This window comes from Lycorma delicatula, chromosome 1 (genome assembly GCF_047948215.1).
Source record: "Lycorma delicatula isolate Av1 chromosome 1, ASM4794821v1, whole genome shotgun sequence".
In the NCBI taxonomy this organism is placed as follows: domain Eukaryota; kingdom Metazoa; phylum Arthropoda; class Insecta; order Hemiptera; family Fulgoridae; genus Lycorma; species Lycorma delicatula.
In genome coordinates, this window is record NC_134455.1 from 345,576,987 (window position 1) to 345,589,190 (window position 12,204).

Here is a 12,204-nt window from a genome sequence, read left to right on the forward strand (position 1 = left end):
TTATCCGTATTTAAAGTTTCATGATTACAATATCCATAAAGTAAACAATTTTTTGAATTGCAATTGTAGAATTTTTCAATTTCTTTTAAATAATTACCTTGTATAGATCAGGTTGTACCGTCTGCAAAGAGGGTAACATTGAATGATTCAAAATTTTGAGGCAGATTAATAAACAAAAAGAATAACAAGTGGTCAGGGACGCTTGGTCTGGCATTCCGCTAGATCTCATAGAAACAAAAACAACAAAATTAACAAATTTATCATCAATTTAATTTCCGAACTGATGAACATGTATATCTATAGGTTTTTTTTTTTTGGAATCGCAACACGCCACTTTATGAACGATGAGTTATGCTTCCAAAGAAGCTAATTCCCAAGTTAATATATATATATTTCTAATAAGTTAATATATATAGCAAATATATAATAATAATTCAAAACTAGTAGAATTTAAAAATATCAATGCATGCGTATCCTACAATATTTATTCACATACTCAAGAATCAGCCTATTACTTCAATTTAAACTTCTGTGAAAAACACCAACGCTACTATCATTGGAACAAAATACTGAAAGCCAGATCCAAAAAAGTCGTTAATAATACAATTAAGAAACGTTCTTAAATTTTTGTTTTTTGTAAAGTTATTAAAGAATTCATAATTTTATGTATTTCATCATTTACATTATTTGATATAAAAACATCCAAAATAAAAATATCACGGTTTTTACACCAGGATGAAGAAAACTTTTGCAGCACCCGAAATATTTTTTTATTGGCTTTTCGATGAATTTAAAAAAAATCGGGGTTTCATATAAACCATTCTTTATTTGAACTTAGGTTTGATGCTGCCCCTAGTAAGCTGCAGTTGCTAATCACACCATGAAATATGGATGGCGGGAAAGCGGTTAATCCTAGAAACGTGAGGTAGGTAGTGAAATGTTCTTTTATAATTTTATAGAATTAGTAAAACAGTTTGATTTACTACTTATATTAAGAGTTACGTTTGAAATTTTATTTTCTGGAGTATTTATAAATTTATATTAATGAATTATTTATTTGTTTTAATTATTTAGGTTATGAATGTCGTACGTGGTGGCTTGATTCATTTTTAAGCTTACTTAATCCTTTTAATTATAAAAGAGGCTATTTCAATACAATAAACTGAGATTTTAATGTATATATGAAGTTAGTTTTTATTTTTGTGCACTTTAATTAGATTTGATGCATAGGTTACTGCTTTCTGAAGTAGTTTGGTTGAACTGGACAAGACCACTGATGAATCTACTGTGCAGAAATTTGACAATAGGCAAAATTTGTGAGGCTGTATCTTTTATTAAAAAAAATTGTGTTGTTAAATTATTTGTTTTTACTGCAATGTACCTAATCATTTAGTTATTGGATTTAAGTGTTTAGAAGAGGTTCTACTTATTAATGAAATTATTTTTGAGATGTATGGTTTTATCATGGAAAGCCAGTCAAAAAATTTACTGTGAGAACTATCAATGAGTTTTCAAGAAAATAAACTCCTTGGTGTCAGTTACAGGAATACTGAGGAGGAGATTTAACTAAATAGAAAAAATTACAAGCTGTTAAAGAGTTCAATAAAAATAGTTTTACAAATTCAGAGTAATTTGCCCTTGTTTAAATTTTAAAGCTTAGTAATTAAAAAAAAATCTTTGTTGCCAAAATATTTATAAGTTGTTATTAATAGTTATAATTGTCTAAATGTGACAACTTACTTAATGTTGGCTAATTTGTGACTGAGAATCAGTAACATACCGGCCAGCATACAAAGATGGATATATATATATATATATATATATATATATATATATATATATATATATACTAACTTATGACTATGATCTATTAAAGGTGTTTCCTAACCATATTTGCTAGCAAAATATTTTTTGAGTAAATGTTAATAACATTTGTTTTCTGTAAAAAATAAGGTGTTCTGTTCTAGTTTTCTTATCTGTATTACTTTTAGTCACAGGTAGTTTACTTTTCCTTTAAGTTGTGATCATATGTATATTCTTTGTTAAATTGAAATCTGTGTTTCTCAGCATTTTTATGCAAACCAAGTTATTAAATATTGTTTTTTGTTTATTTTGCAAAATAATGTAGGCTAGGTTTTGTGAAGCATTTTTAACAATCCTAGGTGTGAGTCAATTATTTAAAAAAATTGTTTTAGTTAAGTTTTATTTCTTGTTTGTGTTACTTTTAGTTATCATGATGTTCATTTTTATTTAAATTAGTTATTAAATTTTGCTGTTGTTTTTTTGTTCTTTGCAGTTTAATTTACAGAACAACCTATCACAAAAATAACGTAATTTTAAATTTATATTAAAATATATATATTTTTATAAAAATATCATTAAAAAATAAAGTTTAAAGTGAATTTAATAATAAACAATAAAAATAAAAAAAAAGATGTGAATTGGGCAGCTATGGGGATGGTGGAGGCTGCAAAAAAAATTAAATGATATTTCCATATCTTCATTGCAAAATTATTTTCTTAAATTGTTTACAGGAAATTAGAAGAAGTAAAGCAATTTATTGAGGATGCAAAATTAAATGATGGTGAACTTATTCCAGAAAGTCAGATATTGTACTTTGCTGATAATTTTGATGATTTTAGACTGTTGGAATTAAATTCAAGTATTGAGGAAGCATTTAAAGAAGGGGAAAAGTAAGTACTTTGTAAATATAGCTTTCAGTTAAAAGAATAATTTTATCTGAAATTATTTGTAATTCTTGATTTTAAATTCTGTGTGTAAATGATTTTACATTTTTCTAAATAGGGTGAAAGTTATTGTTGTAGCATTCACTGTTTTTGTGAAAACTTTTCCCCTAATATTCTTATGTCGTGCTGAAATTACTCCATACTTAAATCTCGACTAAAATCAGTCACTGCTACATGAAATTATACTTTTAAAGTTCTTGTAAGATTTAAGAGTTAGTTCTATCAGATACTTTTGCTCGCTATATAATTCTTTGAAAAATGTTCGTTATTTCTTAAAGAAGCCTGATTTTATTTTCAGATGGCCTCAAGTTTTTGAAGGGAAGCAATATTATTGAATCAGTATGATAAAATGTGATATGCTGTTAAAATTATTAAATATAAAATCACTTTTTTTTTATAAAATAGTAGAATTTTTTCTTCTATGTAATTGTTCAGCGCTAATTAGCAGTACTGTCTTTTGTGATGTTACTGATACGCTTGTTGTTAACGCATTCAGTGTGGTGCATGAAAACAAGTGTATTTGTTCATAAAAAACTTTTATAACTCATTAATTCTTCACCTGTCATGATATACTACTTTTTTTCACAGTGAACTTCAGTATTATGTCATAATTTATGTAGTAGTTTTTTAAAGCAAAATTTTTAATAAACTAATACTAGACTTATCTTCTGTCTGTACCATATATAGTGTGATGACTTTCCATTTGGTAATTCTTTTTTTTGAACCATCATCTGATCAGTATCGTCAAAATAATATTTTTATGTTTATATGTGGTTAATATTTTTTTTTTATATAAAAAAAAATAAAGATAACTTTATATGACAAGAAATACAGTAATCATGTGGACTTTGAAAAAAAAGTTAAAAATTGACAGGTGAGATTGACAGAGTCACAAGTTAGCATGTGTTTAGATAGTTCCCAACCTGCACTGCAGCCGCTTTAGTCACTGTCTAATTGCCATTTGCTTTTTAACTGTGTTAATGAAAAGAGGTAGTGATGTTATTGTAGTTGAAAACTGAGTATTGGGCAATTTTGCGCTACATTTTTTCATGCAGGTTAAGTGATGATTAGGAAATGACTCATGTGAAGGTTTCAAAATGAAGGAAATGACTTGTGTGCTTGGAGAGAATCAATCTTATTGTACAACAACATTTATACCAAAGGTTTAAAATAGGAAATTTTGGCCTCCAAGGTCAGGTCAACCATTTTTGTAAGTGACTGAGGGAAACATTGCTACAGTATGAAAAGGTGTGTGACCCTATCACCAAATAGAAATGTCCTTGGGCATTAATGCACCATTCTGCAAGATCATCTTCAAGTTAGAAAGCTTTGTATCCTTTGGGTGACACATAACTCGTCTGCCAATCACATGGCACACTGTGATTCATAGTGCCATGAAATTCTGAAATAGTTTGAAAATGGGAAATCTACATGAACAGTATGGTGACAGGTGATGAAACTTGGGTGTACTATTACAACATTGCGACCAAGGCTTAGGACAGTGTGGGTGTTTGGAGATGAGGAGACCCCCTGTGGCTGTTCCAAAATTCAGATTAGTGAAGAAGAAAATACTGGTTGTATTCTTTTACTGTGAGAGGAATTTTAGAGAGTTATGTTAAAAACTCCAGAAGACAGTTAAAATTGAATTGGTTTATCGAGGAATGCCAGCCTGCTTAAAGCTACCGAAGCTCTCAAGAAGCTATACCAAATTCAAAGAACACACAGTTTCTTCACCATGATAACACTAACATACCGCTCCAAAGTTTACTCAGGAGTATTTGGCTAGCACTGGAATAAAACTGTTTGAACACTCTCCCTATAATCATGACCTCCTTCCATGTGAATTCGTGCTGTTCCTCCAGGTGAAGAACAGACTGAAAGGGAGGCATTTTACAAACAGTGATGACTTCCTAAGGGCTTGGGATGATGAGTACGCCCAGATCTCTGATGAAACATGGCAGGATTTGTTTGAAGACTGGTTTCGAAGGATGGAAAAGTGTATATTGTGTGGTGGAAATTATTTTGAAAAATAAAAAAAAAATAGTTATGTTGCAAAACTGTTTTAGTGCCCTTTGTATGTAATCAAATTATATATTCGATCTGGGTTATGATTCTTTGCTTAGACAATAAACAGATATGTATTAAAGAAAACCAGTATGTCAAACGAAAAATACATAGTTTTAATATATATTTAGGTGCCACAAAATTCCCTTTCCGATTTAAATGTTGAGAATAATAAAATGATTATTAATTTAAAAAAAAAATATAAATTAAAATCAATTTATTTTTGGTGATTTGTAAGTTATTTATTTAAAATTATATTTGGCAAATGATATTCCCTGTACGGTATTCACAAATTAGGAATTTTTCAAAACAATTGATGATTTCTTGAAGTGTATCCTTAGTTATCCGTAATGTTATAATCTTTGAGCATTATCCACAAAACTTTTACCTTCGTTATTCCCATAGGAATAAACTGGTGCTGTTCTATAGCACCAGATCTTGCAGGCCATATACCTATCGAACTATCTTGTTTAAACCAATAACCACATACTTTCACAAGCTGAAGTAAAAAAAAAAAAAAACGACCTTACATCCTAAACTGGTCACAGTTCATGATTACTGTATGTCTATTCAACTAAGGGTGGGGAAAAACGGGTTGAATTGTTAATCTGTTGATGTTCATGATTAATTTTCTATTGCATCACTAAACTGCTGGTTTTTTTGTGTTAAAAAATAACAGTTTCATTTTAACATTTTTCTCAACGCATTGCAGGCTGCAGGATGTTTCAGTTGATTCTAGCAAATACTATATCATTTCATTTCATTTCATTTCATGATTTGACAGTTTTATGACCCTTTTTGTTCTGTACTTAAGTATTATAGTATTTTCATGAATAAGATTTATTTTGTTTTTTAATCTGTTTGATCTTAGCAGTTAGCTTACAGCATATTTAACACTGATAAAAAACAACAGTTTGCTGGGCAGATGTCTTGTTCTCAGCAAGCTACAAATAGTTTATTCAGTTTTATTTGTTTTCGTTAACTTAATGTTCATTAGCGTGAGCTGATAGCTCTGTTTGGTGATTCAAGTGTTTGCTATGCAATAGTACTACTGGACAGAAAAAAGTGTCTGAAGGCAAATAATAGTTGGTTTTTTATTTTGAGAAAGAACAGTCTTGTAAAACTTTTTATATTTCCCAACACATCACTAGATTCCACCAGTCTCTTTAAATTCAGTTGTTAATTATCAAACAGTGGGCTTAGAAAGAGCATCCCTTGTCTTAAAAATTGTGTTTGAATGGACATAATTTTCAATTTTTCAAATAAAGCATAACAGTTTTAATTTTTTCTTGAAATGTATATCATTCAATTTTTAAACTTCCTTAGTTTTTGGTTTACTTTGGATAAAAATACGAATTAAGTCGCAAAAAAAATATTCCAGTTTCATATGATAAAGGCAGCTCCTGTATTTATTAAGGTGTTCTACTAACTTATCTAAACTACTAACTTAAGACAGGTGCCATCAACAGTAGTGCTACCCAGTAATGCCTCTTAAGGTGCTGGTAATTAGCTTTAAAATAGAAGAAAAATTTTCATTATTATGAAAGTGAATTTTATATGTAAATACTAATAGCCTCAGTTGAAAACATAACCTCAGTTGAGGTTATGTGGAAATTTTCACGTGGTACATTTAAAATACAGTACTATAGCATATTTAAATTTCACTGAAATTGATTTAATAGTTTTGGAGATTTTTGAGCAACAAATTTTATACACAAGCCATTATATATACGTACATGAATAAGGAAATTACATTTCAGATGAATGGTATTTTGTATTCCTCATAATTCAAAACGTAAAGAAAATTCAATTTCAGCCTCCAATCCCACTATGCACAATGAAAATGGTTCAGTCTAAACAGTTTAATGCTGACTATCTGATCTGTTATTTCTGCATACAGCTGTATTACAAGTTATGATCATCAGAAAATTATATTAAAGAAAAGTGAATTTATAAACCATTATGAAAAACATCTAATTTTCAAATTAGTATTTTAATTTTATCAGTCGCCAAAATCAAATTTAGAAAATTTTTTGACTTTACCATTATATTTTTTCTGTACTAAAACAATATGCATATTACATAAATCAATTTTTTTTCTTATAGGTACATAATACATTTTAATATAGATCATGTCAGGAATGGGTAGGTATGCTACTCTATGTTTAAAAAAATACACTATAGTTTGCCTGGATGGGTCAAGGGAAACTTGTAAAACCTTGATCAGAGAATTATAATTTATAAAATATACAATTTGTAAATATAAATGTAGAGGTAAGTTAAAATATTTAATTTTTAAATATCAGACTAGATGATTCATACTTCTGGGTGCCAAATATCTGGCAGCTCATTTTTATAAATAGAAAACTCATTCATATTTTTGAAGAGGTTCCATATTGGAATATTCATATGCATAAAAAATATTTAATACAAGGGTCATTCAGTAGTTAAGAAAGAAAATTGAGTGTAGAAAAATTACACTGTACAACATTTTCATAACAGTTATGTTGGTTAATGTTTTATAAAGTATTTTATATGCTGGATCAAAAAATGTAATCAAAAATGCTCTGTTTCTTCATGTTTTTGAGTTATCTTTGTTTAAACATCCCTGTTATAGTGTAATATAATTATATATTTTGTTTATATAATTATATATTATAATGTAATTATAACAACTGTATAACACATGTCACTGGGTTTTCTTCAAAAAATAAAAAAATTATTAATGTCTACCCAAATGTTCCATTGGCTATATGTCAATTCCTCATGGAGACAATTTACCTATTCCGACAGCTCCCTGGCATTTCGAAATCTTCCTGGCAGGAGATTTCAAATTCTTAAGAGTACTGTTCTAAGAATACTGTGGTGGCACAAGCTTCAAGAGATGATTCTATACCACAAAATTTAAATATTGAACCCCATCTCATTTCACAAGTGGAACTTAATGATATGGATTGCGAGTTGTATTTATCAAAACAGCAAGCAGAATTTCTAGCATCACACTTAAAGGAGTGAAATTTATTGAATAAGGATACTAAAATTTCACATTTTAGTAACAGAAATAAAAATCTGATGAAATATTTCCTAAGAAAGATCTGCTGTGTTCCTGTGATGTAGAAGGTTTGATGTCTGCTCTGAGTATTGCTTATAATGCTATTGGCGGCTATTCGTTGATTCGTCAGAAACAAGTTTAAAAGCAGTGCTACTGTATAATTCAAACAAGAATTCTTCTGTACTTGTAGCACATGTTGTTGGAATGAAAGAGACATATGAAAGTATATCATTAATTTTGAAAGTAGTCTTATTACGACATTCATTTATGGAGTACCTGTGGGAATCTCAAAATCGGTCTTCTTGGTTTGCAAGGTGGCTTTACAAAATATTATTGTTTCTTATGTTTTGGAACAGTCATGCAACAAGTGAACATTATGTGATTAAAGAATGGCCAAAAAGAGACACTTTCATTTTTGGTCAAAACAGTATTAAATATGTCCTTTTAGTCAACACTCAGCATGTTTTTTTGCAACCTTTAACATATAAAATTTGGTTAATGAAGAATTTTGTCAAAGCTCTGAATAAAGGAGGAGAAGGATTTAAATATTTAAGACAAGTGCTTGAAGTAAAGTGATGCCAAATTACTTAGAAGGAATATTCATTGGACCTGAAATTACTCAATGATGAAAATTTTGACAAAAAGTTGAATAACATAGAGTAATAAATATGAGTACTGAAATTAAATATAATAAATTACAAAATTTATTATACCTATAAACTTGATTTTTTCAAAAGTGAAGGGTGATGGAGAAAAACTGACTTGATTTTGAGATTCAGCGTACAAAATAGACTAAAATTCACTTATTGGTGTTTCTGTTCCAAAATTCTTTTTCTGATTTGTAAACCGGTGTTATTATTCACTGACATTGAAACTAATGCTATTTTACAACATAATCCCCAGCTACATTTAGGCACTTGTCCCATATTTCTGTGAGCTTTCATAATTCCAGTAGTAAAGAATTGTTCATCTTTGTATCCAAGCCATTCTTGTACTACATTCTTGACCCGATTATTGTTGCTGAACTTGAAGTTATGTAAAGATTCTTTGAGAGAACCAAGCAAAAAAATCTTTAATGTGAGATCAGGATTGTTAGGTGGTTAGGTGATTGTGGCACTACCTCCCAATCCAGTGTTTGAATAGATTCCTGTGTCTTATGTCCGTGGGGGTGGGCGTTATCATCCAGAAGAATTACACCCTTTTGAGAGAGAAATCCACCTTATTGCAGATTTCACTTTATTTACTAGCATGTCAAAATAACATTGTTCTTACAAATAATTGCAATAAAGTGGGTCTTATCATCCCAAAACACGCTTTACATGCTGATGTGTAGATTGAATTTATCCTAGTGGGCAAACTCAGATGTTTCCATACTGTGATGCTTCTATTTCATTTTGAAATGATGAAACATCACATTCTGCAGTTTAAAAACCATTTTTTAAGTTTTGTACAAATGTGAATTTAGGTGTCTGTGGTTTTGAATAGACTTGTCTCAGAATCCACCTCTGACATGTTTTATAGTAATTAGACTTTTCATTGATAATGGAATGGATAGTGCAAGTATTGGCACTAATGGGTAGTGCCAATACTTGCACTATCCAAATATATATATATATATATATATATATATATATTAAGGAAATTTCAGCAATTTCCTTAATTCTATAAGCATCTGTCCTTGTGAATAAGATCATATGCAATTTTGCAAAATATCACTTCAAAGTTCCACCAGTCCTCCGCAACATTGAAAATCTGTGACATTTGTTCTGCGCAATTAAAATTTTTTAATCCACTTGTAAAAATTTGTACGCTTAATACACTTTTTACTGTACGATTTTAACATCCAGAAGCGAATTTCGGTCAGTTTTACAGCTTAAGAAAATTAAAATCTCACAGTATGCTGTTCTTTCACAATACACATTTCAAGCTTGTCAAACATTTTGAAATTAATAAAAGAGGTAATGATAATGGAAATTCTTTTCAAACAGCTGATATTTTCTACATCATGAGTACCAAATTGAACGTCAGACAATTACAGTTAATTTATGAAATAGTTTTTACATTATTGTCATTTGTCTAATTATTGAATGACCCTTCTAATGATAAACTTAGTTTTTTTTCAGGTACTTAAGAGGAAAACAAATAGGTCTAATGATGTTGCAAATGAAATCAATTTGACCATCCTAAAAGAATTTTCCATCTAATAAAACACCCAGAAATTTTTATTAATGAGTAGTAGAAATGGTGTTGTTATCATTAATTGAAATTAATTCTGTCCACATGATTAGCAATGTTAAGTGTGTCTGAGAAGGACAATTCAATGTAATGATTTTATTTATTTTTAATTTAGATATGCACTCCATCCATGAATTAATTTTTGAACTGCTAATATAGAATAGCAACAGTGTCGTCCCATATATAGATAACATTTTATCAAGTCTGAAATGGTTATATGCATTTTTAAGTTATTAATATTTTACGGAATTTTGTTTCCTTCCTCATTTTGAAAAATTCATCAAAATGAAATATAAGAAACCTTATTTTATTCAGATAATTGTGTATTAAATCACAATAAAAGTAGTTTCAAAAAAAGTAAAAAAACAGAATTTATTGTAATATGTGTATTGAGGAAAGGAGTAGTTAATTATTTTTTTATTTTTTTCACATATTGCTAGTTAAAAAAAAAAAGTTAATTTGTTCAAAATGGATATATAACTGAAACTAAATATCATAAAATCTTGTGAAATTAAAATTTTTCTGATAAAATACATTTTTTTTTTATAATTCCTTAATATTATGACCTGTAGTTAGCCAACCCAATACCTATCAGCTGAACTACATAAGTTTATACGATTGTATATATTTCATTAAGGTTTTTAAAATATCTTGTAACTTATTTTAATAAATTAAGTTCTCGTTTATATTTTCATTTTTAATATTAATATTTGCAGAGTGGTTTTTAGAGGTGAAAATAATAAAAAAGCTGTTCTTTGTACTGATTCTCAGACATTTGAGGTTCTTGAAGCAGAAACTTCAAATGCATCTTTACTTACACCTGATTTAAACTACTATGTTTCGAGTAATGAAAGTAACAATTCTTCAGAAAGATATCTAAAAGAAGTGACGGTACGTATGTCAGGATTTATTTGCCCTTGGTTTTCTACATTTTTAGTTTGTTAAATATGTGTTGCACATCCATACTTTTTGTAATATTTTGTATACGAATTCAGTTTGGATATAGTTTAGGAACAGTATAGATAAATTTGAATAAGTCATCATTTAAACTATATTACTTTTAAATGCTCACAGGTCACTGGGATTTTCTGTATTGTACAGATGACACAACTGTATCTGTATCTGAAGATGATTATTTAGAAAAAAATTGAAAATTCTTTTTAACAAGTTTAAAAAATTGTTGCTGGTTGGGTTGTAACCGTCTCACTGTAATTATGGATAAAAAAAAATTGTATTTTGTTTCTCACATCGATGTAATATTGCTGATCATGGGGATAAAATTCTCATCGATGACAACAATAGTATTTCTATTGTCCTTAAAGTGTTATTTATTACATAAAAAACCACTTTTGGGATGATCAAATTGATTTCATTTGCAACAAAATCAAACTATGTTCTTTTCCTTTGAAGCACTTTAATAAAATGCTAAACTTATCATTAACATGTTGGCTGCAGTACTGGTTTTGTATACATTGTATGAAAATTTATATCCTTTTTTCCCCTTGATTTTCCTTCTTTGTGGCAGATGCATTTTTCATCAATCTTCTCAATTATTTTATCGTTTTGAGTAATTCTAAGATCAAATTATGATGTTAGAAGGATTAATTGTACCAGACCTGGATGACTGGTATCAAAATTTATATATAAGATTCACAAATATTTCTATCAGTGACTGACAGATAGTGTAAGAAGTGGCAAAAGCTTACAAAATATGGTGTCATGAATACTGGACAGTAGGGATTTGCTTGTAATGCATAAAAATTACATACATTAAAAAAAAAATACTGCAGTCAATCACCCATAAGTATGAATTGTGTATTAGAAGATAAAAAAACGTGTGAAATTGTCCTTGAGTTTATGAATATGCATTCTTTGCTAAAAGGAATGGTCATATATTAAACAATAACTAAATTCACTTCTACCAAATCGAACAACAGAATTATTTTTGTATAACTGAACAGGTTATATATATTTTTTTATAATTGATTAAATCATTTCAAAATTTATTTAATATAACATTAAAAAAAATTTCTTTTACAGAAGCAATATCATTCTGTAAATGAATTTTTAAATAATATTAATTTAAAAAAAAAACCTGAGTGTTGT

General features: G+C 28.7%; 1 protein-coding gene across 2 annotated transcripts in view; it reads left to right on the forward strand.

Moving 5' to 3' along the window:
• Positions 1 to 833: 833 nt before the first annotated feature.
• The window catches only part of LOC142334437 (sister chromatid cohesion protein DCC1), a 54,419-nt gene continuing 43,048 nt past the window's right edge, over positions 834 to 12,204 (forward strand). The window contains exons 1-3 of one of the 2 annotated variants that reach the window (XM_075382424.1): positions 834 to 925; positions 2,535 to 2,693; positions 10,815 to 10,989. In XM_075382424.1, coding sequence (XP_075238539.1) covers positions 888 to 925; positions 2,535 to 2,693; positions 10,815 to 10,989 — 372 coding nt within the window. In that variant the 5' untranslated portion in view covers positions 834 to 887. The remainder of the gene's footprint in view (positions 926 to 2,534; positions 2,694 to 10,814; positions 10,990 to 12,204) is intronic. The other variant, XM_075382425.1, reaches the window with a different exon arrangement.